The sequence below is a fragment of the Canis lupus genome, chromosome 18 (assembly GCF_048164855.1).
Source record: "Canis lupus baileyi chromosome 18, mCanLup2.hap1, whole genome shotgun sequence".
Lineage (NCBI taxonomy): Eukaryota > Metazoa > Chordata > Mammalia > Carnivora > Canidae > Canis > Canis lupus.
Genome location: NC_132855.1, coordinates 53,159,528 through 53,186,879, shown reverse-complemented (window position 1 = coordinate 53,186,879; position 27,352 = coordinate 53,159,528). Strand labels below are relative to the sequence as shown.

The following is a 27,352-nucleotide window of genomic DNA, read 5'->3' as shown; positions in this document are numbered from 1 at the left end:
ACTCTTAAAGTTAAAGCTCTAATACACCCCCTATTCACTGCAGGCGCCTACATGATCAGTAAGTCCTCTCTGAGCACGAATCCCATGAGGAGTCACAAGGACTGAGCCTTGAATGCTCACATGCAGATCTTCTCAGGGCACTCTTCTCACTACAGACGGGTACGGGCACAGACCCAAGGGCAAGTCATTTAACCCCCCTCACACAGAGTACCCAGCTCATTCCATTTCCCTGAGCTAGGATGAGCTCCTAGAGACGGGGTTTATATGTGCAGACCAATGCATCTGCGAGACGGCTGGCAGCACAGGGTGCCATGGATGGTGCACCCTCATCCTGAGGTCATCTGCACAGCGAGAAATCATATTCAGGAACCAGATCCTTAAGTGAGGTACCTGGTTAAAGGGGGACTGCTCTGTTCTGGTTGTGTTGTGAGGTTCTGTTTAACAAACAAAAAGCCACAAAGTCTCAGGTAATTAGGTTGATATTTAATTACACGGAACCCGGGTTCTTACACAAGGCAGGAGATGGCAGCCAGCAGCTCCCCATAACCTTTCCAGCCTGGGTGACTGAGGCTAAGGAGATGGGGACACATGGGACACATGGGTGAGGTGGGGGCTCTGGCGCAGTGTGTCCTGCCCAAAGCTGAGGATAGTGGCCACTGGGGATCTGCTCCCTCGGCTGGCCCAGGTCTGCCATCACTCCATGAGGCAGAACTCTGACTCCTGCGGTCGCATGTTGGGTAACACATACAGAGCCACAGCCGCAATAGCCAAGAACACCATAGGCTTCCACATCCCAAACAAGTTCTGTGGGGACCAAAGACAAATGGTGAGTGCTCGGCCTTCTGAACCCTTCCCTAAGCCAGAGATTCCCCTGTCTACTGGCACTGGAGAGACATCAGGAACCTCATGGTCTGGTCTCTCTCACCTCCTGGGTAACTGCTGAAGACAATGTGGCCTTAGTTCTGGCAGTGTTAGACATCTGGAACAACGCCAGGTATATCACCTGAGGTGACTGCGTGTAGGCATGCCCAATGGAATGAGGAGAATACCAGTTCCTGTGTGTAGAAGCAAGCTCAGGAGGCAGACCAAAGAGTACCCAGATGGTCGCAGTGAGAAAGGATCAAGTGCTATGGCAAGAAAAAAAGAGGGTAAATGGAGGCCTTTGGGAAAAGCAGCAGTGCCTCATTGGCTTTATGCAGGAGAAGTGAACTCAGTCAAAAGGATAAAATGCAGGGGGAAGTAAAGAAAGCACACCATGGAGTACAGGCAAATATGAGGTTCTTAGGCAGCCGAAGCCTTTTGTGGAGAAGGACATTGGTTTGGGGAAACTCAAGGAAGCTGGTCACTGGTCTAGAAGGCAAATGCCAGGGTCCTTAAAACACCCCTGGTCACCAGGGTGTTGACTTCCAGAGCATGTGCCACTGTGCTAAGTCTTCTAGACTCTGCTGACCACAGCGAATCCTGCTGATTCGTGGGACAACAAAGCAGCATCATTTAGGGCACATGAAATCGTGGACAATACATACTTAGGAAAATAGTTCCTATTGTTACTACTTTTTTTTTTTTTTTTTTTTACTGTATTACTTGAAAGACCAAATTTGGGTTTTGAGTCCTAAGCTATGGCATAATAATGGGGAGGATTTTAGGTAAGAGCAGAGTATAGCCCATTGATGCTCAGAATGCATTTGCTCAGAGAATAATGGAACTAAAAAGAGGATTTTAAGCCAGCTATAAAGAACAAAGATCTCCTACATTTGTAGAAGTAGTTACTAAATAGAGCAGCACAAATGAAATGGAAAGCACAATGCTGGAGATGGATATATAGAGTAATTTATGTAACAAAATAACTGGAAGGGCACTTGAGGGGCTCAGTCGGGTAAGTGTCCAACTTTGGATTTCAGTTCAGATCATGATCTTAGGGTCATGAGATCCAGCTCCATGTTGGGCTCCACACTGGGCATGGAGCCTGCTTGGGATTCTCTCTCTCCCTCTCCCTCTGGCCCTCCCCCTCCTCAAATAAATAAAATTAAATTAAATTAAAATAAAATAAAATAAAATTTAATTTAATTTAAAAATAAAATAAAATGGAAGATAGAGCTGATCCATAAATGTGAACTAGTATTCTCTATACCAGAGATGCAAGTTCCAGACTGGCTGAGTAGAGGGCTGCTCCCAAAGGGTAAGTCACATCAGGCTCTCCTTTTAGACTGGGTTCCTAAGTTGGCAGACCAAGGAAATGTTTTTGGACTTTATCAAGACATCTGACAGACTTTCCATGATATCCTTGGAGAGGATGGGAGGAATTAAGAGTAGGGTACCAGCACAGTTTTCTGTGTGACCATTTAATAAGTGATCAGTGAGCTGGATAAAAGAGAGCCTGGAGAGACAACACTCTAGAGGCTCAGCCCTCATCTTTGATGATCATGAACAGGGCGCCTAGCTGGCTCAGTCAGAAGAGCAAGCAACTCTTGGTCTCGGGGTGGTGAGTTCAAGCCCTATGTGAGGTGTAGAGATTAAATAGATGAAACTTAAAAAAAAAATAATGCATAATATAAAGGTGGGCTGGTCACCTCTGAGGAGGATGCAAAGCTGGCAGAGAAATGGGTAATTTGAAACCACAAGGTCAAGATTAAAAAAAAGAAAAACACAAACCCAAACTCCACAAGTTACATCAATGGACTATACCTAATGGGAATGAATTAATAAATCTGCCTTGGATCAAAAAATCAACTGCAGGTAGAAAATGAGGAGAGGATGCTTAGCATATGCAATATGCAAAGAGGCTTTATAAACAATGCATGCCCTGAGTTAACAATGTGACATTAGTTGTCGGGAGCTAACACCATTGGAGGCTACATTAAGAGAAGTACGGGGTCTTCCTAATTACATGGAAGCAACCAAGGAAAACTGCTCAAAATGTGGAGAGATGGTAAGGAGGGAAGCAAGACTGGCATTTTAGCTGTTGCTAATATTAGTCCTTAGAATCCAACTCACAATTCAGTGGTGGTATTACTTGACCTCTCCATGCCTTGGTTTTATTATATGATAATAAAAGCTACCTCACTGGGTCGTTGCAAAGATTAAATGAGTTAACATACGTAAGGTGATAAGAACAGTGCCGATCACAATAGTATGTATAATGTAAGTATACACTCTTTTAAAATTATTTATGGGGTGTTTTATCATTTATGAAGCACTTTCATAAACATGAACTCCTGTGATCTTCACACAAGGAAGACAGGTTTGTTTGACCATCCTTTGCTGTCATCTCAGAAACGAATGTTCTCATTATACATTTTGCCCACTGGGACTAAAAGGAAGAGGCAGAGACAGACTGGGCCAGATTTTCTGACAACTGGTCAGCCACACTTTCTACAGGGCTACACTGCCTCAGCTCCTGGACTGGGAGCTGCAGAGCAAGAGGCACAGCCAGGCTCCCTAAGAGCGCCCTACCCAGGGTTCCTTCCTCTCATTCTGCATGGGCCTGGCCAAGCTGCAGAAAGGTTACATCCAAATGCTTTGGGTCTCCCCTAGGAACTGAGAAATCTGGATATGGACCGGAGAAGAACAAGTATAGGGAGACACTCTGTCACCAAAGGAGTAAGTAGAATGCCTTAGAGGGGAGAAAGGATGCAGAGGAAAACAAGTAAGGGGAAAAGGATGCTGGTGAGTCCTTACCAACACATGCTTCAGCTGCCACCCCAACCTGTGTGTTAAGCCAGCTACACTCCATTTGCAGGGGTGAGAAAGGAGGGCAGGGAGTGGGGTGGACAGGGGAGCAGGAGAAAGAAGCCAGAACAGGCCAGGAGAGAATAGTTTATGGGTTCCAAAGATAGGTGGAACCCTAGGGCTCTACCTTGGGCCCTCTAGACCACATTCTGCCTCCTAAATTTGGTATCCTGTTGACAGACCAGATTACATGGACCAAGGCCAAGTGGAAGGTGCCCAGAATATGTCAGCCTCGGTGCCCTGAGAACACTTGCAAATCGCTCTTTTCACAAGTACCTCATTCTCTCCAGAAAGCCTGGTTTGGGAAGCCAATTACAATAGAATCTGGACCCCAAAAGGGATAAACGGAGAACTATAAAATATTTCCTGGCATTCTTATTCTGATTTTTCCTAAGACCAGAAGTCCCAAACCAGAGAATTCCTTAGTAGAAAGAACACAATATGGTAGGGGTTTCTATTCCATTTTCACCACGTTTGAAGGACAAATTGAGGCTGCCCTCATACAAATGCCCCTGGGCAGAGGGATTAGGGTTGGGGTTGGGGGCTGGTCATGGCAGGCCAGAATTCCTCTCTCACCCAACAGGGGAGGCAGTAATGCCTTATTTTGCCGTCTTGGGTGGTGACAGTAGTGAGAGCTTGGTTCTGGGGCTAAACAGAGACAGCCTTGCCAACAGATGTCAGCTCACCAGAAGTGGTCAAGCGTTTCTCAAAGTAGCCACAGTGCTGGGAGCAGCCAAGGCTTTCCCAGCCAGAGGATAGAAACTCAAACTGTGTCAACAGTATGCATTCCAACTCACTATGTGTTAGGAAGACGTGCTCAGAGGTGTGGGCTCTGCAGTAGCCCGAGGAGAAGTCAGGGCTAAAACTCAGCCCTGCGTATCCTGCTGTCCGATGGCTAAAGCAAGAAGCAAGCAAACGAGAGAAAGGGGAAAGAGGAGAGGCCAGGGCAACCTGCACCCTCCCTCTACCCCTCGGAAGCAGAGGACTCAATACCAGTACCTGTGTTAGGACGACGTCTCAGCCCACCAGCACCAGAGCAAAGCCGATATGACCACCAGGCCTACAAGAGGCAAGGAGAAGATGGGGGGCTTGGGGGCAGGGGATGGCTGCAACATACCAAATGAGAAGGAAGCACAGGGAGAGGCCAGGAGATGGGGGGTGGTATAAAAAGACAGAAACATATGAATCCAATGGATAATGAAGATGAGAAAACAAAGGGAAAAGAGAAAGAGATTGAGAGGTTACACAACAGGCAGTGAGGGCAGCCATATCTCTCCCCTGGCCTGGGGCCTGGATCTTCCCACTGGCAGCCTGTGGAAGATGCAAACCTGAATGGGTTAAATCAGGCAGTCGGGCCACTCTCCTGGCTCACCATAACCCTCTCAAGCGGGGTGATCTGCACTAGACCGTTCTTGTAGGACAGTGACTCTTGAAAAGGGATGCCCCGAGAGTAACGCTGGGCTCTCCGGATGAGGAGGACGTGTACTTCTCCAGGTCACTGGGTCTCCTGCCAGGCCACCAGTCCCTCCAGTAGCCCACTTGTTCTGGTTGCTCTCCACCAGGTCTCAGTGTTCTGGGCTCTGGTCCCGACGATCCCCTAGGAGTCTAATGCTGTTGTTGGGGGACAACATGCACTAGAACAGGCTAACAGTAGAGAAGTGCTAGTGCTTCGACTTGCAACAATCTTCCAGAGAGCAAGTGAATTCGCAGGCAGTGACACACATGCCATCAGAGCTGCCTGCAAAAGATTCGGGCCGCAGGGAGGCAAAGGGACACCTCCACGTGTAGACACAAGGAATGTGCTCAACTGTGAAGTTCAAGGATCAGACTGGCATTTAGAGATGCAGCACCCAAGGCAAGGAAAGCTAGGAGGCTCTGAGCCAACATGTGGTGGAATATGATGAATTTGAAGAAACTGGAACCCTGGGGAATGGGCTGTGGTTGCTCCTACTTTTTACATCCTAAATAATGGTCCTCTGCCACAAGGTTAACAGAGAACTGCACACTAGATTTTTAGCCAGCGCTGCGGACGGAGTTGACTGGGACGTCCCACTACAAGAGACTTATTTCCTTCCCCTGTGTTTAGAGAGATGGAAAGAACCTGTCCTGTAAACTGAGGACTTATTCAGGAAGGACTCTTCAGGGAATCGGAGCCCCCAGATAACCTCAACTAGGGCAGGAAATCAGTTGGTTCGTACCTCTGCAGATGTACCAGTAGTTAAAATACAGAAATACTTTTGTACAGTTGGTAAACAACTCAGGATGCTCCCATACCAGCCTCTCAAGATCTAGCAACTAAAGGGTGAGGGCTCTGGTGGCTCCCCGGATGGGCCAATGGCCCTTGCAGACTAAAATACTCTACCGCTTCTGACCAGCCCCCATCCTCCTGCCCTGTAATACACAGAACCTGTAAGGCACAGCAGCCTCCCCACACCCCTGACAGCAACGACAAAGGTCAACCCAACAGGGCACCTCAGGGAAGCAGGACCAAGCCACTAATGCAGGCTGAGGGCCTGAAGCAGGCCTCACGTTGTCCTATCCTCAGTGCAGCGCCAGGTGAGGGGTGAAGAGCCCTCCTGACGTGAGGAACAAGGGCTACCACCCAAGTGAGAGGAGGTAGGATGGCAACAGCCCCACCCCGCTTCCCAGGAAAGGAGATCTCTGAGCCATAGGTCCACAGCACGTGGGCCTGAGCCCACCATCTCTCGTGGAGAGCCCACCTCCACCACTTCAGGCTCCATCTGCACTCTCCCCAAGTGCTGCGCCTCAGGCCTTGGCTGGCCTCTGCTCCTACAGACGTCCATCCTCAGGCTGGGTCACCCCTCCACACAAGGGCACCTGAGGGAGCACAGAGCCCACTTCCCACTCAATCCAGCCTTTGACCGTGGTTACCTTTTTGCTCTCAGAAAGCTTGAGGGGGTTGCTTTCCTCTGAAGCTTCGGGACAAGCATCATCAGTGCTCTCATCTTTGCTGTCTTCCTCCTTGCCCTCCTGTTTTTGGGACTCTTCATAAACCCCGTCCTCATCTTCTGTGGACTTCACCTCTGGAGGCTCTGACCTCACAGAAACCACTTCATTCCAGAGGACCTGCTTCATGTCCTTGATTTTTTCCTTCCCCTCCTCCATTTCTGTTAGATCACCTAAATCCGTGTGGCTGGCCTTGTAGTGCAGCACCACCTCCAGATTCTGTGGGTGGAGGCAGGGCAGGGTGGGGCTGCGGTTACCGCAAAGATGCCTACCTTTGGTGACAAAGCTGGACTATCTCAAGAGCACTTTGCTTCCCAGAGTGCTCCGAGTCTCTCCCTGAGCACAGAGCGGTGACAGTCACATCCAGCCTCTCTGGACCGACACAACCATCGCTGGCCATTTAAGATGGCTACCAGAGCTAGAATCTTGAGCTCTGACCCTCAGCTGCTGCCTCCCCCGCCCCGGCCCGGGCCACCATGACTCCTACTTGACCCCACCCTCCTCTCGTCTTAGGACACAACTGCTTTGAATGAATTCCTTCTCTGCATCTATTTGGTCCCTCTCTTGGGCATGTAACCCAGGAAGAAAATTGGGCTGAGCTAATTGGAGCAGTTGTCCACCCTAGGGGATATGGTCCTTTGGGGCTGCACCACCAGGTATAAGTGATCTATGTTCCACTGCTTTTAAATACACAGGAAAGGGGAGTATGGAATTGCCACCAAGAGGGAAATACTCTGCTACAAGAGAGAGGCCAGAAGCTTCTCTACAAATACCTCACCTGGCCAAAATGGTGGCAGTGATGATTTTTCTTCCCAAGATCTCATCTGCCTTTCTGCTTATCTGGCTACTAAGGTTATTACTCACCTTTTCGTTCTCATAGCTGCCCTCAGAACAGTCGAGGCTTGGTATGGTCACCTTTTTATTTTTAACCCCATTGGCATTTTTGTTCATATTCTTATTGCCATTTTTCCCATTGGTTTCTTTGGTAACAGAGGACTTCTCTTTGAGCTGGCGGAGCTCTTCCTGGCAGCACTGCAGCTGCCCCTCCAGCTGCTCCTGCACTGCCAGAAGCCTGCCCTGCTCATCCATGCTCGCCTGGTACTGTAGCTGCAGCTCCCGCAGCTTAGTCTGCAGCTCTTTGATCTGCCGGGGTTGGGGGGCAGAGGGCCAGTCAGCCGCAGCCTGGCCTAGTCAGTCAGCTGGAGCCCTGCCTGGGGGTCACTCCCAGTGTGTGCCTTGCCAAGGCCCAAGGGGGAGTAGACGAGAGGAAATTTTAAACTGCAGGATACGAGTCTCTATTGCAGTTTCACAAATAGGCTCTGAATGAGGTACCTGACGGTTTACACCTAACGTGATCCAAAAAGGATGATTTAAGTTATGTTTTTACTGTGACCTGTCTGGGGAAGAACTATAGGGCTACCTTTTCTGAACCTCGGGGCTTTATTACAGATAATCTTTCTGATGGAAACTCTTACTTTGCCCAAGCTATTTCTCTATTAACTACCTAAGGAACCGTGTGGTCCACTCCTGAGAGCGTGCCTGGACTCCTACACCTCACCCTGGAAACATAGGCAAATTCCAATGCTGCTCTCTAATTTCTGGTTTTGTCTTTCCTGACTTCTGGCATCACTTCTGGTTGCCCTGGTAGGTGCCAATACTAAGCAACCTAGGCCCACGTGCTGGCTGCTCTCTGAACTCTCCTGTGTGCACATGGTGAGCTCTGCTGGACTGTGGACTACTCCTGGGTTTAGAAAGACTGCCTTCTGTCCCATCCCTCACAGATGCACAGCACCCTTCTTGGCATAATGAGATCTGAAAGGAGGCAAGCCTCTATCCTCAAGGTGCTCACAATCTAGCTGAAGAGACCCCAAATAACTAAAGGTGAAAAAATACAACTCCACAGAAGTGTTCTGGGACCTACAAAGGAGAGAGATGGTAAAAGGACAAAGAGAAAAGCTATTCAGAGTTTTGATGATGAGTAACTCTCAGCACAGTGAGCACTGAGCAGTGTCCATCAGGGCTGATGGGCTGCAGCTCCTGCTCTGCTCCTCTGACCAGGAAGGGGGCGACTATGCAGAGCAAGCAGTGAGCTCCCAGCCCTCTTTCCTCAGTCTCTCCAAAATGGCTGTGACCTATGACCTCCTCTGGCTCTAGGAATTCCTAGAAGAAACCTGGCCTCCTAGATAGCAGTTACCTCATTCTTGTCGTTTGGGGAGGCAGTGGGCTTCTCAAGGCTTTCTATGCACTCCTTGAATTCCTTTTCACAGGCGTCCAGCTCTTCCTTCAGCTCTTTCTGCCTGTCCAGCAGCTTTTTCATCTGCTCTTGCAGCCGATCATGTTCCTCCTGGCTGAGCTGGTACATGGCCTGCACCCCCTGCAGCTTGATCACCACCTTGGCAACCATGTCCTCACAGTGCTGCGGAGGGTGGAGGAGTAATGACCGCACCCAGGGGAGGACCTGCCCTCCGCCCCACTCTCTTTGCTAGGCCCTTACCTGGGTACAGAACAATGGCGGCAAGGATCTGAAGCTGCCCAGGGGCTAATTCTGTATTTCCTCCCATAAAGCACCATCGCTGTGATGGGAGCATCTCCATATTAGACAGGTGGAGTGCCTTGTTCATTTCCAGTGACCCAGCTCAGCCCTGACCCCGCTGCCCACCTCACTTCTTGCACCCTTCACTGGTGACTTATCTCTTAGTAAGACAAGAAACTTCTCTCCCTGGCTGACCTCTCCTTTGGCTACTTTTACCTCTGTATCTTCAGGCCCAGCAAGCTCATCGTCAGTGCTGCTGATGTAACTCTTGTAACAGGTGTCAGAACTACTACTGCTGCCGTAACTCTTCTTATAGGTAACGCTGCTGCTGCTGCTGCTGCAATAACTCTTCTCAAAGTTCTCATGGGCACTGGAGCCGCTGTCATAGCTCTTGAGAAAGCTCTCATTGCTGGCCTGAGTGCTCCCAAAACTCTTGTGATAGCTCTCACTGTCATCAATGCTACTATAACTCCGGCGACAGTTCTCGTTGACAGTCGCCATATCGCCGTAGGTCTTGTAGGACTCCAGGCTCATTTTTATGGAAGGGGACTGGCCCTGGAGCAGCTGCATTTCTTCCAGGCAGAGCTGTAGGTCGGCCTGCAGCCTCTTCCGCTCCTCGAGGAGCCTTCCCTGCTCCTGCTGCAGTAGCTCCTGCTCGGTCTGAGTCCCCTCATACAGCACCTGCAGAGCCTGAATCTGGGCGATGATCATCTTGGACTGCCGGGAGTGGGTGGGGAGACATTACTAACACTCCAGATACTGCCATCCTTCTAGCTGCACCCTTCCTGGGACAGATGTCTGAGATGCACTTCAGGGACCCGTCCACCTACACTCATTTCACCATGGCCTAGGTCTTTAACAGCCTGCAGCTACTGGCACATGTCAGTTTCTCACACTGGGGATAATCTTCCCAGGGCAGATATTTTATGGTTCCCAGGCTCCCGTTCCTGCTGGTTTCTAAACTCTGGTACATCCGTCTCTCCATGCAGCAGAGCTGAGTGAGTATCAAGAACACTCTGCCTCCCTCCCCTCCCGTCTTCTCAGTCAGGATATACCCATTATATCCTAACCCTGGGGCTCAGTCCCCTCCCCTATTCCCAATTCTAAAATCAGCCCTGGCCTTGAATGTGAGCAATGTGAGCCTACAAGAATTCCTCCTTCAGAAGATGTGGACCTGGAATTAAGGTCTCACTACAAGTCCCTGTACCTCCTGTCCCAATTCTGAATCTGGCCTCTGGGCATGTTTCCCAGGCCCTCTGCGCCTGGCTTCTTGGCTGCTAATGCCCAGGGTGAGATCTGATCAGTTAAAGAAATAGTTATACCTGGTTCCTGGTCAGTGTTATCCATGCTGAAATCTGATGCCCTTGGAATCTGACCAAATCTGTTTGGACTTCTGCAATTTCCTGGTTCTCCCTATCTAGGCTAATATCTGAATGAATAGGGCTAGCCTAAATTGGAACTCTCTACCTGCTCTTCCCTGCTCACCCTGAGACCTCAGACCAAAGGCATCCCTTAATCCTGAAGAGACTTGTGCAGAAGTCTCCACCAGTGTGACCTCAGAGGCATGGCCCCTTCTTGGTGTTTGAGATGCATGGATTCTCTAGTCTAACCCCCATCACATGGCTCTTACTGCCACCAAAGTTCCAATGAAGATAATGTGGTCAGTACCAAGAATGCCACATGCTAGGAATTCTTCCCTTGGAAATGAATGGCCCCAGATTTGTGGCAGGTAGAACACCAAAAAGTGATAGATTTTGATCACTGGAAAGTATACTGCTCAATTATCAACCAGCTCATGAGAAAGGAATGACATGCTCAGAGTCAGTCCCAAGGAATCCAGACAAACACTAAATTGATACTTTAAATCTGGAAAATGATGTTGAAGGGGCTGCATCAAATTATCAAGTGATTAGATTCCTGGGTTACCCCCAGTTCTCAGTGTTCACAGCACTTCAACTGAGCATGTACCTGATTGAGGTCCTCAGGCCATAGCTAAAGCCACATCTTAATGAGCCTGTGGGTGGGCACGGCTGAAGGAGGGGGCCTCAGGCTCATTCTTACACTTGGCCAGACAGGCCTTCCTGACTTTGACCCTTCCATGGAGACCTCTTCCCTACCATGCTGCTGTCCCAGGAACTGTCTCCCCACCTCTTGTTCTGGTTACCTTGTTCTGACCACACTTGGAGGACTTAGGTGATTTGGAATCATCGGGCTTCTCCAACACATCCCGGAAACGAGACTCTTTGAAATGATGCAGCTCCTCATGCAGCTCTGACTGTTCTTTGAGCACACACTCTTGATTCTGCACCAGTTTTTTCTGCTCTTCCTGCATACCTTGGTAGAGCAGCTGTAGTTCACACAGGTCTTGTAACTTTGTAAGTAGCTCCTGACTCTGTAAGGTGGAGTGGGAAGGAAGCAGGCAGGAACCGTGGTAGCTACATAGAAGACCCATGCCTCCTCCTTCCTGCTGGGGACCCTTCCCTTAGGAGTCTCTGGGTTGGCTCTGAACAGCCATCTGGGATGGGGTTGGTGTGGTGGGGGAGTGGTCCTTCTGTGGAGACCTGCTAGGTGAGTAGTCATGATCTCGTATGGTGCAGGCATTCTGTAGTTTACAAAGTTCTCTCAGAGTATATTTTATCCAGTTGGACTAAAAATCTAAGGAGAAAATGCTGGGCAGGTTCCAGAGTACAATATGTATTTTAAGATTTAAAACCTACTCAGCTATACTCAATTTTTTGGTTTGAAGAGTCAGTGACCAAAGTAAGCCATGGCTGACTGAGAAAAGGTTTGATCCCCACCCTGATCTTTTCCCCAAGTATAGTCACACCTCAGAAGCTTCTCGAAGCAGCTTCTCCCTAGTCAGCAGCCATTCCCTGGCTGGGGTTACCTTAGGGATGAGACCAGTTTTGGGCAGTGGGAACGTGAGCCTGTGCAGCTCTTCCTGCAGCTGCCCCTGCTCCTCCTGCATCCTCCTCTGATCCTCCAGGAGCTCACACTGCTCCATCTGCAGCTGCGCCATCTCCTTCTGGCTGGCCTTGTACTTTTCCTGCAATTCTGTGAGTCTGGACAGCAGTGTGTCACACTGTGGAGGGGGTGGTTACTCTGTGAGGCATTTCTCTGCACTGTCCAGCAAGCAGAGCCCTTCTGTGCTCTCCTGCATCTTGTGGTTCACCAGAGGCTCCCTCCCTGTATGGTCCCCTTGGACTGACAGTCCCAAGCCATGCTGCACCCGTGAGGGTTTAGACACCAAATGGGAAACCCCAGCAGGCTGCTCAGGACTGTCCGGTTATGCTGTAAATTTCGTCTTCTGGCCCCTTCTGAGAGCCCTGTGAAGGGAGTGTTAACAACACCCCTCCCTTCTCAGGTCCCCACCTTCCTTTCCTTTGGCCCTTCCCTTTGGTAAAGATCATTCTCCTGCCCTGCTGGGAGTTCTGGTTCCTGTCACTGTTACCAACCCCAGTTGGTTTTATACCTAATTATACTTCTTACCAATAAAAACTCCACCCGATTTGTCCCCATTTTTGTTTTCATTATCATTTTTTTAAATATCTAGAAAAATATGGGCTACTGCTGAATTTGGATTGAAAAGACTAAATTATCCCATGATTCCATGAAACCAAACCTTCTAATATCGAATTCATCTCAATGCTGTTTTAGGACAAGAGGAAAAGCTGGCTCTGTGTCAGCGAGCTGGCTCCCTCTCTGTAGTCTCTTCTACTAGGAGAGGAGAGGGTGAGCAAGTCATAGACACTCTGGCCTCTAGACTGAGTGGGAATGGAAGAAGAAAATGTGAACCTGGGCATAGAGAGGCAGGTGGACCATTGGGGTGGTCCAGATAAGCTCCCCATTCTGGGTCTTCCAAAGGCTTTTCCCTGGGGACACAGCCTGCTGCTGGCTGTGATAGGAGCCACTGAGTATTCCGGCAAAAGGTGACTTGCTCTACCATACTTTGAGAATCTCGTGCCTTTTCTCCATCATGTTTCAACATCTTCCATTTCCTATCAGTGATCAGGAGCTGAAAGTGCTCAACACAAGGTCTAAGGATAACTGATAATGACTTGCATTTTATACACTATGGAAAAAAAGAAAATAAGGAAAGCCTCACTTATCACTACCAGGATTTATTATTAAAAGCAAGTAAGAAGGGAATAGTATTCTGTTCAATTTAAAGAGGGTAAAACTCAAGCTTAGAGAACTTCTCTATTCTGAAGTCACAGAGGAAACCTTAGAAGAGCCTAGGTCCTTCTAATATCCAATCAGCACCCTGGTCTAGTTGCACAAGACCACATCACCTGACAAGAGCATCTGCAATCTGCCTGAGAAAACTGGACCTTCTCTTTCTAGGTCTAATGATAAAAGTTGCACATGTGGGCTTTTCTGTATGTTCTCTGCAAATTACAAGATATCACTATAAGTTCTAATAACAAGGTCTAAGTGTCTACACATATGGAATCACATGCAAAACCCTCAGGTGTTCAGACTGGATGCAGCTGCACTGATCCTATTAGGCCGTGGCTTGGGCTCAAAATCAAGATCAAGGCAAACTGTTTAAAAGTAAATAGCATGGGACTCTTCTTCTGTTTCCTGACTTGCACACCCAGCTGTGACTGGACGGACAGGGAGCTCATCAAGCCCCTTGGTTGGATGACTGCACCTGTTGCCCTTATACCTCCTTTTTCCAGAGGAAGTACCCAGGAGACCTCACCTCTCTTAATTACAATTACCTTATTAGCACATTTCCCTTTGTCTTCTGGGATGGACTGGGTGGTCTTGAGCTCCTTCAGCTCCTGCTGGCAAAGCAGGAGGTCCTGCTCGAGCTGATCATACATGTGCTTCTGCCGCTCCAGCTCTTCCTTGCTGGTCTGGTACAGCCGCTTCATCTCCTGAAGCTGGGCGTGCATCTCTGCGTTCTGGGGTAGGGGAGGCAGGCCCCACCATCATCCCAGAAGCCCTTGCAGCTGCACTCTCTCTTCACAGACAGGGACTAAGGGGTCCTACCTGGTCCTTTCCAGTCCCAATTTCATCCCAATGGGGGCTACCTGAGATGGACCAGACCCTAACAGGCTCGACGCAGGGGCCTTCTGGGGCTTCCCTTTTGGGCAGATGGGGAAGAAAAAGAGAGCTACCTTTTTACTGGCTGATTTTCTGATTTAAAATCAAAGGAAGCTGCGTGCATCATGACTCTGTGAAATCACCTTTCTACTAGGCACCTCTTTATCCCCCATACCAATGGCTATACTACAGAATGCCATGAGTGCCCCCTCCTCTTTGGTACTACTGCTTTCACAGAAGATTCCATCTGGCTATATTCTCCCTCACCTGGAGTTTCTTTTACCTTCTCACTGCTCTCCTGGAAGGAGGCCACGACGTTCTTGAGGCGCTGCACCTCCGCCTCATGGTACTGCAGGTCCCCGCACAGCTGTCGCTGCACTTCTAGCAGCTTATCCTTCTCGCACGTGATGTGCTGGTACTGAAGCTGCAACTTCTGTAGCCGGCACAGTAACTCCTGTGGTGGAGGGGGCTGTGGGCAGTACCTCTGGGGTCCTCAACCCGTTCACTCTTCTGCCTGAGTCACTCTCAGACACGGATGGTCTAAGACCTGACTTCTCCCTGCCCCTTGCTTACCAGTTGTCCTCTCGCCCAGCGCCGTGCTCAAGGGTGGCCGGAGATCCGTACCAGTGGTGCTGCGCATGTGGCAGCTGGACTTATTTTAACTCTGCTCTGATCCACCGTCCCCAAAACCTCTAAGCACCTCAGTTGCCCCTCACCTCCTTTTGTGGTTACCTTCTCGTTTGGGCTTTCTACGACTGTGGGTTTCAAGACTCTGAGCTGCCGGAGCTCAGACTGAAGCTGTAGTTGCACCTTCAAGAGCTCATTCTGCTCATCCTGGCTAGCATCGTACTTTTGCTGCAGGGCACAGAGTCTGGTCTTCAGCTCCTCGTTCTGTGGTGGGAGGACGTAGGTAGAACAGTTACTCTCAAGAGAAACAGCAGACCCCTCTACAGACCAGTTTGGGTCCTTTCCAGACGTAGACATCTTGAAGAGCTCCCACAGGTCTAAGGTTGGGTTTCTTCTCTGAGGCAGACATTCAGGAATGGCTACCATTTCTAGAACACAAAGCTATGTGACTTGTCCAACTGGTCTCCAGTAGACTGTACCCCTGGTCTCAGGGCAAGAATCAGCCAAGCACAGCCTTGCTCTGCGTTCATCCTTCCCTGATGCAGCAGCTTCACGGAGGCCCTTCCGCCCTCCCCATACTCCCTTCCCCCATCAGTGTTTACCTGGGTGACATTGGGAGAGGTCTGAAACCGAAGCACCTCATTCTGTGCACACTTAAGCTCTCTCTGCAGCCGCCTCTGCTCCTCCTCACTGGTCCGACGATGATGCTGTAGTTCTTGCAACTCACAACACAATTCCTTACACTGTGCAGGAGATGGAACAGAAAGGCTGATTGAGGATAGGTGCCACACACACTTCGAAACTAGACTTGAGGAAGAAAAAAAAAAAAAGAATAGGCTTGGAAAGGATATGGCATTCCTTTTATTGGAATATTTCCATCGAGCAAGCAAACGAGAACCCAGAGTACTATCACCTGCCATAGTGTATGCCTCCTTTGTCAGCCCCGTATCTAAGGAGATGTTGCTACTGTAGGCCAGGAGAGGGTAAAAGAGAGACAGTGACGGTGCCTGCCTTCCCCTACCTTGTTCTGCATGTCATGCATCTGCTCTTCAGCTCCCAGAAGCTGTTGTCGCAACAAGTGAGTTTCAGGATCCGGTTCTAGAAAATCCATTTCTGAAGTCTGAGACTCTGCTGACATCATATTCTTTAGCGTTTGGGTTTCCAGCCACTTTTCTGTTGCTCTTCGTGTCCTATAATCCAGAACCCCAGAACCATGTTTGGGAAAGTGCTCTGCCTGGCATCACCTGGTAAGGGTGCTTGGTCCTGATGTCTTTATTTTAGGCAAAGATGGTAAAGAGCCTTATATTGTGATTTGTCTTCCAAATAAACATGTCAAGAAGGTGAAGAAAAAGTCCCAGTACCTCAATCAAGGCATGCTTGGCTCTGGGAGACCTAACAATGCTAGTCTAGTTGGGCTCAAGGCTGGGCCTTGTATCCAGCCAGCTCTAATCTGGAGGGAGGTACTACACCATTTGACTGAATTCAGCCTGTGTGGACAAGAAAGGAATCACTGTGATCAACTCTAGGGCAGAGCAAACCAGACCCCAATCCCTAGAATGGAAGTAAACTAAATTTTAGAACTCCAGTCCTGAGACACTTGGCTCTCCATGTTTGCTTCTAAGTGGCATCTGTGGAAAAGACTGGCTGGGTAGAAGTAGAGGGACATTTATTAGCCTAGCATCTGCCTTCACTGGTTCTATTCAGAGAAAAGCCAAAAGCAGAGTCCTAAGAGTCCTCCTAGCCTGCTGGTTATACCTCTCACTCTCCAGATCCGCAAGCTGCCCCGTGAGGCTGCTGTTGCTCTCCTGCAGGGCCTGGTACTCCTCGTTCAGGAAGCGGTAGCGTTCTCGCAGTTGCTGCAATTCTTCTGCAGAGGACAAATGGAGACGTGTGAGATCCTGGGGAAGAAGCACTGGTAATCAGCCCCTAATTTTCCTGCTTAGAAATCAGATAGCAGAAAGCTGAATAGCTTCTCTTTTTCTAAAGACTGAAGAGACACCGCATGCAGTGGCTTAGAAGACAAAACCCCCCAAATTCCACACTGCTATGTGTCTTTATCCTCTTTCACATAGCTGCCTTTCTTCTCATCTGCCCAGATCTGCCCTGTGTACCCATCTTCAGAACCCCAACAGAGGAAGAGTCTTGAGATTTTAGGAGCTCGTGAAGGTTTTAATTGAGTTTCTGGGTTATTATATTTCAAGTTTCCATTGATGATTACCTTCCTATTACTCTTTTAGTACAAAAGCTGAGGGATGTGAAACTGCCGCGTCACACTGCCAGTCCTGGCCTTCTGGAGACAACCTGGGCATCCTGAACGTCCTTTTACTTACTTTATCACCACACCAAATACACTGGCCTGCATGTGGTCAAGAATTCATTCTGAAGATCTTTTATCAGCTGACAGAAGAGCCCATCCCCACCAGACCCACATATCACCTTCAATCATCAGCAGAGATCTGGTTGCAATGACCCAGCACATGTCCCTAAGTACCAGCTACTAATACTTTCTGGAGCTACAATCAAACAAACACCTCTATCTATTTTGTTTCTTCCTGATTAAGAATTATTTATCTTAGAATACCAATTCTACTGATATTTAAAGAATACTGACTTGCTCCAATTAGAACACAAGGTCTATCGTACCTGCTGTAAGAGTCAACACCCTGAAATTCACATCTAATGTTCCTTCTTTATTCCAACCAAAAGTTTTTGGAGTACTGCAGATTACCATGGAAGGAAGGAAGGAAACTAACCTTTAATATAAGCCAACCATGTGCTAAGCATTAGCACTTGATGGTTTCAGCCTTCCAGTTAGCTAGTCTGTGAGGACTTCAACATACTAGGCATTTCATTTAATCCCGAAAATAGTCCTGTAAGGTTTTCTTTCCCTTTTTTTTTAAATAAACTTTTAATTTTACAATAGCTTTAGAGTCACAGAAAAGTTGCAAAGATAGTGTAAAACTCCCTGGGAGAGCTCTCATCTCATTTCCCCTATTGTTAACATCTTACCATGGGTACATTTGTCACAACTAAGGAATCAATATTCATACATTACTGTTAACTAAACTCAACATTTTATTCAGATTCCTCTCCATTTTCCCTAAGGTCCCTTCCTATTTCAGGATCCCCTCTGACTGTAAAGTTTTATTAACCAATTTTTACAGACACAGAAACTAAGAGAGAGACAATAACCAGGCCAAGTTCACCCCACTAATTAGCAGAACTGTGGTTCTGCACTCAGGTCTGTTTAACTTTGACCCAAGCTTTCCCACTGTGCTGGCCTCACTCTCCTGGCACCACCAGCCCAAATGCTCTTCTGAGAAACTTGTTACAGCTGGGAAAAAATCACAGTTCTTTGATTCCTTGTTGACTGCCTCTGCTTGACCTGGCCTAATACAGGGCCTCCCATTATACCCAAATCATAAATCTAGCCTCAGAATAAAGGCAAACTCTGATGTCATGAATCCTAGCAACTAGCTGGGAGACTCATTGTCTGAAAGCAGAGCTCTAAGCTTTTTAGTACTTCATGTATTACTGGAAATAACCTCTCTTCCTCTCCAGCTGTCTTGTGCTCTGATTTGTTGCCCCCTAAAGCTTCTACGTTGGAGAGGGCTCAAGGAGCCTAAGCATTAGCATCCTGGGACCTGGGAGCAGGACTGGAGCCCCCCCCACCCCCCGCCCATAACGCGCAGTCCAGGCAAACTGCCATGATGCCAGAGCTGCAGGAAGTTTCTCAAGGTGATCAACCCCTTATCCTGGAGACTTTCTCAGGAAGCGCTTTCCCATAGTTAAATCAACAAACGTCCAATGGCTCTCTGAGGAAGAATTCTCAGAATACACCTCCACAGTGTCATTTCTCATACCACCACTGACTGGTTATGTGACATCTAGATAAATTCTTCTCCCTTATGGTCTTGAATTAAACGTGGAGTTTTTTTTTTTTTTTTTTTTTTTTTTTTTTTTTTTTTTTTTTTTAAAGATTTTATTTATTTATTCATGATAGTCACAGAGAGAGAGAGAGAGGCAGAGACACAGGCAGAGGGAGAAGCAGGCTCCATGCACCGGGAGCCCGATGTGGGATTCGATCCCGGGTCTCCAGGATCGCGCCCTGGGCCAAAGGCAGGCGCCAAACCGCTGCGCCACCCAGGGATCCCAAACGTGGAGTTTTTTTCTAGAGGTTCCCAATTCATGATCTAAGACCACCTTCCACCATTTTCTTGGATACTAACTCCCTCTGCTCGGCTTTACTGGCAGGCCAGGAAGGGGGTTTGCCCTCTCATACCTTGCATCTCGGAGAAATCTGAAAGACTTAAACTATTGGATGGGTCAGAGCTCTTCATCTCCATTTCTGCACGGAGGGAGGTGATCTCCATTTCATACTCTCCCCGAATGCGCTCCATGTCATCGAGTTCATTCTGCATCCGGCAGAGATCCTCCTGCAGGGATGCTATGTCACTCTCATGTTCAGTCGCGGAATCCTCTGCTGCTTGCCGCAGATTATGGATCTCAGCCCGGGCCAAGTGCAACTCCTGTTCTATTTCCTTAAGTTCACTTTCTTTCTCACGCTCTAACAGGGAAATCTCCTCTCGTAGAGACCGCAACTCACCTGCAAAGCCCAGAGGTTGGGATGGTCAAGAGGATAAATGGACTTATCATGTTCTAGAAGCAGAAAGTTAAAGGCAGACTTATTTCTTATCTGGAAACTACTGGCAATCTAGTCTCTATCCCATCAGAGAAGTATAGCTTCATCTGCTATGGAATAAAGAGGACTCCATGTAGGAAGGTAGAGTAGAAAAGGAGATTCTGAGGCCTGGCACCAAAGCAACCCCTTAGGCTACTGCAAACAAAAAGTATTAAGTGCTCCTGTGTTGCAGATTAAAACTAATTTACAGTATTTTACTGATGCACCGAGTCTTTCCAAAAATTCCCTGACTAAAAAAAATTTGCACAGACTATTCTCATCTATTCAGTCTGGAAGCTTAGAAATTACAGAGCCTCACAGCTCCCACGAACTGCCTAGTACTGGCCCCTGATGTGTATTTAGAGTTCTCAGCTTAAATGAAAATGTAGGCTCATCACATGATAACCAAACATGGTTATGTCCTTCACTTTCCTACTACATCCTTGACGTTAGGGTTTAACTTTCCTTTAGGGTCCCCTCTGGGGTCTGGCCCTTAAAAAAAAAAAAAAGGCTTCCTCAGATCCACTGGAGTATGGAGGAAGGTCCTCTTCATCCAAAAAAGTTCATAATTTGGGAGGGCAAAGGGGCAGGGTCCGCCCAGAGTAGAGGGGCGGGGATTGCAAGCCCGAGGGGGAGGGGCTTGCCCGAAAACTGGGCGGGGCGGCCCCTGGTAGGGAGTTGGGGTGCCGGACCCGGATTCCAAAGAGCTAGCGCCGGTTGACAGTGGGTCTGGGGCTGTCCGAGTGAAGCCCAGGGCCCGGGAATCGGGCTGCGGGACAGAAGTGGGTTCTTACTCACTGGTTATGGCCTCCATCTCGTCGGGCCCCCCCCACCCCCGCAGGCGGTCTCCTTGGGGGGCCTCCCGCCGCCGGCCGGTCCCGGCCCCCGCGGGGCTGTGGCGGCCAGAACGGCCTCTCGACACCAGCTACCTCTGAGGTCGCGTGCGCCCCCTCTTGGCGGAAACGGGCAACGCGCGTGCACAAGGGCGGTCTCTATAGTTCACCCGGCAGGGTGCAGTTTGTGTGTCTTCACCAGACCCTCAGCCCCTCTCTTGCTTGAGACCTCATGCTTAGTAGAAACAACCCTACTTAGTAGAGAATCGCTCCTGAATTTCAGTTTTCCCAAGTAGTTGCCAACCTGCAACTCTACTGACTTCCCTCCTATTTGTAAGGAAGTATGTCCCTTCTCCAAGCAAAGAGGTCTTTTCCTCCTCTACAGGATTGCTTCCTTCATCATACAAACATGATCTAATGTAGTGAATCATATCTTAACCCCCCCCCCAAAAAAAAAACCTCTCCCTTGACTTCATTTCCTCTCCCCTTATTTCTCTGCTTCTCTTCAGAACATGTCTACTGTAACTAACTGTACTCACCTCCTCTATTTCAACTTCCCCTTCCTCTTTAATCCCAATCCAAACGGGCTTCTGTCCTCACTAAAATATCTCAGAGCCCTCCAAATAAGATGCAACAGGCATCTTATTTGATTTAACAACTTTTGACAGTTGATCATTATCTCTTTGAAGAAATTTCTGCTCTTGGCATCCAGAACATGAAATACTTTTGCCATTCCTCCTACTTTAGTCTCTTTTGTTCATATCTCCTCTACTGGACCTTTAAATACTGGAGTATCCCTGGGACTGGCCTTTTCCTCTTCTTATATCTCACCATGTGATTTCATGGTGATCTCTCAGGGATTCAAATGCCACCTAAATGCTAATGACTCCCAAACTTATATCTCCAGCCTTGATTTCTCCACTGGTTCTAGATTCATATATCCAACTGCCCCCTTAACATAGTTATTTAGATGTTAACAGTCATTTCAAACTCAACACGTAAAAACATGTCTCCAGTGGTTCCTCTAGCCCTTAAACTTGTTCTTTACCAAGTCTTCCCCATCCCAATAAATGACAGCACTATCCATTCAGTTTCTCAAGGCAAAGTGATCTTTCATGTCTCTCCTATTCCCACCCCTCCCCCACTCTCCACCCCATCCAATTCATCAGAAATCCTGAGGGCCCCACCTTCAATATAAGACACTCCCATGTCTTTTTACTGTACTTAGAATAAAAACCAAACCTCCCAGCTGACCTATAAGGTCCTTTGTAATCCAGCCTCAGCCTGACCTCTCAGAACACTCTCTCTTACAAGGGTCCTCCGCATGCACTCTGCTTCAGCCACAATGGCTTTTGTTCTGTCCTTCAAACACATGAAGCTCATTCCCACCTCTGCGTTTTTGCATGTGCTATTCCTTCTGCCTGGTATGCTCTTCCCTCAGATCTTTCTCATTATTCAAGTCTTAGCTCAAATGTCATCTTCTCAAAGAGGACTTTTCTAACTGCCCTATCAAAAAAAAAAAAAAAAATTCCATCTCACCACATCTCTCTATATCCTATTGTTATACTGTCTTCATAGCATTTATTGCCACTTGAACTTATATTGTTTATATTCTGCCTCTCCCCGTTAGAATGTACTCTTGATTAGGGCAGGGATCTGGTCTGTCTTCTTCATAGCTTGTCCTCCAAGTATATGGGCACTCAATAAATGAATGATAAACAAATAAATCAGCACCATTTTATGGATAAGGAACTGAGTCTCAGAGAGATAAAAGTGACTTGCCGAAGATTCTAAAGCATGTCAAGTGGCAGAGTTGGGCCCAAGAATCTAGGTGATCCGAAACAAATGCTCACTGTCTTCCCAGATGCAATGCATCTCCTGCCATTTCTCTCCCTCACCCTCTTCCCATTCATTGTCTACTTCTCCTGCATCTACCTTGGCTTACATTTTTCCCTTCTCTTTTCTCCCCTTTCTCTACCTTTGCTTGTTCCTCTCCAGGCCCAATACCCGGCCTTCCTTTTTTCTCCATTTATATTTTTCTTTTGGTTTGATCTCAGTTCTCCCTGGAGAGTCCCTGCTGTTTTCTAGGGCAGCTTCCCTAAACCTTCTGGAAGCCCATGGAAGTAACAAAAGCTGCCTCTTTTTTTGGTAGTACAGGGGAATGTGGGACACCTGCCTTGCTGCTTTCCAGAGACAAAGGGATGTGGGCGTTAGAAGAAAGAGATTTGGGGCCACAAGCTTGGTCCTAGGAAGCAAGAAAAGCGTTCTCATCTGCGTCCCTTAAAAGATGTAGAGTCCCCTCAGTCACTTCTCATTGGCTCATTGCTTTTCCCATGGTGCCCTTGTAGGGACAGGGAAAAGCAGTCTGGTTTGGAATTCAGCCCTGATTACCTACCCCATGACCCGAAGAACAAAGGGAAAGGGATATAGGTGTGAAGGGATGAGAGAAAAGGGAGAGTGTTAGCCAGAAAAAGAAGATGTGAAATGGTAGGGCAACAAAGGGCAGCGGAAGGCAGAAGAGCCAGGTAGAGATGCAAAGAAGAACAGAAATTAGGTAAAAAGGAGAATGGGGAGAGAAGGAGGAAAAGGTGAGAATAGTAAGGGGAAAATGAGGAGAAAGTACTGAATTAGTTTATATTTGTCTGCTATGCTACAGTCAAACCCTCAGGACAAAAGTACTTGGATGGCCACGTTCCATCCAGTCCAAGTGCTGGCAATTACCTTGGAGCTGCTGGATTTGCTTGGTGAACACCTCTGCCTGCTGGGCACTGGCCAGCCGTTCATCCTCCAGGAGTCCTGCAGTGAGAGAGGCAGCAGGCATGATCCTGGGATCCGGGGAGCCCAGACCCTCTGGCCCCCTCCCAGGCACTCACCCTGCAGCTCCAGGGAGTCATCCTCATGCTGCCCTGCCAGTTCCCGGGTCTCCTCCAGCTCTGCCACCAGCTGTAGCACCTGAGCCCGCAGCTCTTCCAGCTCTGTCTCTGTGAGGCTCAGACCCCGGTGCTTGCTAACAGACAGGGAGCCCACACTGCCACCTTTCTGCACTTGCTCTTCCTCTTCTTCCACCTCTTCTTCTTCCTCTTCCTCCTCATAGAGAGCTGGGAGTAACACTTCCCCTAGGAGAGAAACCCATCCCACCAGGGGGTCAGAGGCAACTTCTTTTCCAGAGTCCTTCAAGGGCCCTTCTGCTCATTGTCCCAGGGCAGAGATGGTATAATAGTGCCACCTGGTGTCCCCCAAGGAGCCCCCTCGGCAGGACCTGCACTCGGTGATGAGTCCTCAGGTGTAAGGGTCAAGTTTGGAGGTAGCCCATCCCCACCCAGGCCCTTCCTGGACCAGTATTGTACCAGGTGGCCTCTTGCTACTGACTTCGGGCAAACTGAGCAGCTGGGTGCTGGTTAGCTATGTGAGCTTGCACAAGGATACATGCTTCTTGCAGTCCTGGTGGTCTCTGCATAGTGGGACAAGTACTCAAGAAAGGATTCAGATGCTGGCCGTGTCTTTAGGCCAAATGGGACAAGAGTTAAAGTCTGGGGTTTGTCCAAAGTTAAAAAATTATCCAGGTGGCTTGGAAGAAATTAGCTTTTCCAGAATAAGAAAGGGTTGCCTATCGGTAGTTAGAAAAAGAAAACATCTGAATGAAGTGATTTTAAATGTTTTACTGGACCAATACTGAGGCCCTTTCAAATGTATTCTATCACATGGCTGTTCTGAAATTTTCTGCAGAGTCCACTTCCTTTTCTCTGCTGTTAGGAGGCCTCTCCCTTCCTCAAGTGTTATGAGTTCCCTCCTCCTAACTTCCCTCCCCAAACCTGAAGGAAACTTCAGGTTTCAGTTCCAAGGCTGTACTTGTGTGTAAAAAAAAGCCTACCATTTTAATGCATCAGGAAACTGGGGTGCACTGGTCCCCAGCCTCTGGTTGGTGAGTACCCCCTCCTTTGCTGCAATGCAGTTCCTTGAAATAGCGACATTTTGTCAGGATACTGATTATTTGCTTTGTTTTACAATTCTGAATCCCTGGTCTCATGACAGCAGCCTAAGGTCCATCTGGGACCCCTTGTGTCATCTGTCCCCTTAAAGGAGCAGGGTTGCCCACACAGTGTGCGTGGAGACCTGGGAACACTTCACAGGGAGTCCTGGGAAACGGATCAGCATCCTTCCAGGAGTCTGGTGTTGGCAGCAACTGTCAAGTAACATGGGTGCGGTGGGGATACATGAGTGTTGGGAGGTTGGCCTTCTCACCTGCCCCCTCCCAGGCAATTCTTTCAGGCTGTAAGGGATCCTAAGAGAACCAAAGCCACAAAGGCTTACATTCAAAGTTAGTGGTGGTGGCACCAGAAGGACAATGCTCACTTCACATGCTCACTTCCCTGCTTTTCAAAAATATGAGACAGCTTGGGATCTGGGTCGGGTGGCAGTGAGAACAAACCCCCTGCTGAAAGGCTGCTTCAAAGCTCTGTCCAACGAGGCCTCTTTCTCTGTCTGGCAGCTCCCCCCGGGACACACAACCTGGTTAGCTGGTGATTAGGGCCCCAAAGGGAGGCACCCAGAACCTCCCTCAAAGCCTGAGCCCTGAGGAGGGGTAGATTTCAGACCTGAAGGGTAGAGGGGGCTCAGGTGAGCTACAGGAAGGGCTCTGTCCTGGCTGGGAGCTCTGGGGACCAGATGGGGTAAGGAGGAAGGAAGGGAAGTTGGCTGAGGGGAGAGAAAGAAAGCTCTTTGGGAAAACTCACCCTCCATAGCTTGCATCCCCCGCCGCTCCAGGGACCCCCAGCGTTGGCCTTTCTTCCTCTCACAACCCTCAGATGCTTCATAGGAGCCTAAAGTGGTCACTGTGGGTCCTGTGGGTAGGAAGAGAGGAGGCACGGTGGGCTACTAAGGCGGCTGGGGGCTGGGGTGCACAGGAGGGAGAGGGGGACGTGCCTTCTAGCCCTCTGGAGCCCCAGAGTTTTTAATCCAGGTGGAAGTGCTCGGCTCACGCGGCCCCGGCTGCGACTTTCCTCCCTCAGCCGCCCCTCGAGCTGGGCCTGCGGGGATCCCGCCCTGCGCTGCCCAACCTCCCCGGCATCCCCAGTTCCAGGCTCCTCTCCCAGCACAGTCTCTTTAGCTGTGAAGGGAGACGGGCGAGAGCCAGGGCAGAGAGGCTGAGAGGGTGAGGTGGTGCAAGGAGGGGAAGGAGGGGATGCGGGGCGGGGGGATGCGTGGGGCAAGGGGTTCCGGGCCGGGGCCGCTCCCCTCCGCTCCGTTCTCTGCCTGGACCCATCCACCCCATCCTCGCCCTGCGCTCGGAGCCTTCGGCCGGAGGGGGCGCAGGGTCTGGGGCCCAGGGCCGGACCGACGGGGTGGAGGGGTGCAGGGCGAGAGACCGCCAGGGGATGATGCGACCGGTGTGGGGAAGACCCAGCCCGGAAAGATGGAGACCGGGCCCGGGGTGAGGGGCAGGATGAGGGAGGAAGACAGGACGGAAAGGTGGGAGCGGCGGAGGGAGAGGGGGGAGAGCGAGGACGTGGGGGTCTGGAGGGAGGAGAGATGGAGAAGAGGAAGGAGTGGCGGCGGAGAGGTGAGGGAGGGGCGGCTCTGACCTGGGCCGGGGCAGCTCCAGCCCGCGGCGCCCGCGCCCGCCCCGGCGCCCGCCTCCATGGCCGCTCGCGCCGCCGCTGCCGTCGCCGCCCGGAGGAGACGCCGCAGCCGCCAGGCCGGGGACCCGGAGCCGGTGCGCAGGGGAGGGAGGGCGGGCCGAGGGGGCGGGGCCTGGCCGGGCCACCTGACGCCACCCCCGCCCGGAAGCCCTCGCTCCACCGCCCTCCGGGACCCGGGCGGCGAGCGGGCGCGGGGGGCGACGGAGCCCGGCCCCAGACTCACCCCAGGGCCGGGGCCGGGGCCGGGGGCGGGGGCGGGGGCGCCCTCGGAGCGTGAGGCCGTCCCGGAGTGGCCGCGAGGTCGCCTGGTTCCGGCGAAGGGTCCCGCCCGGGCCGGCTGCGCGCGGAGACCCCTCGGGGCCAAGTGTCAGACGAGCCCCGTCCCGCGCGGGGATGGGGCAGGAAGAGCACAAAGCTGGACGCATCCTCCGCTGCTGTTTCCTCCAAACGCGCGGACACACGCCCGCCAAGCGGGGCCCGCGTCCCCCACCTCCGCAGGCAGCGCGGACCCCGGCCGCAGCCCCCACTCCCGCGCGGTGGCCTCTTGCGTCCCGGGACTGACCGCGTCAAGGCAGGAGAAGGGAAGCCAAGGCCGAGATCTGTGACCCGCAGGGCCCTGACCCCCCTGCTTTCCCCGCGCCCCAACCAAGCCAGAGCCCGAACCCCCTCGGGAGGGCGGTGCCTTGGCCCCTCGCAGCCCTCACTGCCTGAAGACCTCTTCCCTCCACCACTCTGCCTTCCCCCCTGGCCCCACACCCAAGGAGCTGCGATGCACGACTTCCACCCACCCTGCCTCTGGAGCCTGTTCCGAGTGGGCACTGCTGATTTTCACTCTCATACAAGGGAGACGTGGAAACCCAGAGGGCTTGTTTCACGTAATCGTTCATTCAGGGCACATCTACCTGGTGCGGGATCAGAGGAGGCAATCGTTCTCAGGTCTCTACAGGTCTCACCCAGGAAAGAAGTGGATACACTTGGGAACCAGGCAGTCCCAATGCATCGAGGAAAGTGTTAGGAGATTCCTGAGCCAGGGACACACACCAATCCCTTTTCTTGGCTATCCACTCACCAGGTTATGGACGTGCATTGTCTGTGTTCACAAGCCCTCTGTATTCTTCAGGAAAGAAGCCTTCCTTTGCCTAGACATCCCTACTTATTCTACAACCCTCAGTCAGGAGTCACCTCTAGGCAGCCTCTCCTGATGCCCACCCCTAGACCAGTAGAGGCCTGCTGTGCTCCACACTGTCCTCTTTACTCCTGGGGTAGCACCTGTCACTTTGTCAAGGTCAGG

At 50.2% G+C, this 27,352-nt stretch overlaps 1 protein-coding gene across 5 annotated transcripts; it reads right to left on the bottom strand.

Annotated features, from left to right (window-relative positions):
* Positions 1-463: 463 nt before the first annotated feature.
* On the bottom strand, positions 464-26,108 carry CCDC136 (coiled-coil domain containing 136). 5 transcript variants are annotated; one of them, XM_072784501.1, is made up of 18 exons: positions 26,005-26,077; positions 25,156-25,263; positions 23,296-23,538; positions 23,144-23,218; positions 19,191-19,514; positions 16,664-16,775; positions 15,930-16,098; positions 15,511-15,651; positions 15,014-15,172; positions 14,565-14,735; positions 13,954-14,139; positions 12,117-12,311; positions 11,394-11,621; positions 9,446-9,946; positions 8,891-9,112; positions 7,561-7,839; positions 6,622-6,915; positions 464-804 (listed from the first exon to the last, which is right to left on the bottom strand). In XM_072784501.1, exons 1-18 carry the CDS (start codon positions 26,060-26,062, stop codon positions 694-696), a joined length of 3,576 nt encoding a protein of 1,191 aa, XP_072640602.1. In that variant the 5' UTR covers positions 26,063-26,077; the 3' UTR covers positions 464-693. The 5 variants fall into 5 exon arrangements, with proteins under 5 accessions (XP_072640602.1, XP_072640603.1, XP_072640604.1 ...); XM_072784502.1 differs by lacking the exon at positions 7,561-7,839 and having other exon boundaries at positions 26,005-26,089; XM_072784503.1 differs by lacking the exons at positions 23,144-23,218; positions 23,296-23,538; positions 25,156-25,263; positions 26,005-26,077 and adding an exon at positions 20,388-20,529.
* Positions 26,109-27,352: the final 1,244 nt, after the last annotated feature.

Bases quoted from the DNA above. Each gene is read 5' to 3' on its own strand.
- CCDC136 (XM_072784501.1), bottom strand. From the start codon at position 26,062: ATGGAGGCGGGCGCCGGGGCGGGCGCGGGCGCCGCGGGCTGGAGCTGC. The intron at 6,916-7,560 runs GTGAGTAATAAC...CTCCACCCACAG, and splicing joins GCAGCTATGAGAACGAAAAG to AATCTGGAGGTGGTGCTGCA. The intron at 805-6,621 runs GTAACCACGGTC...TGGTCCCCACAG, and splicing joins AGCTTTCTGAGAGCAAAAAG to AACTTGTTTGGGATGTGGAA.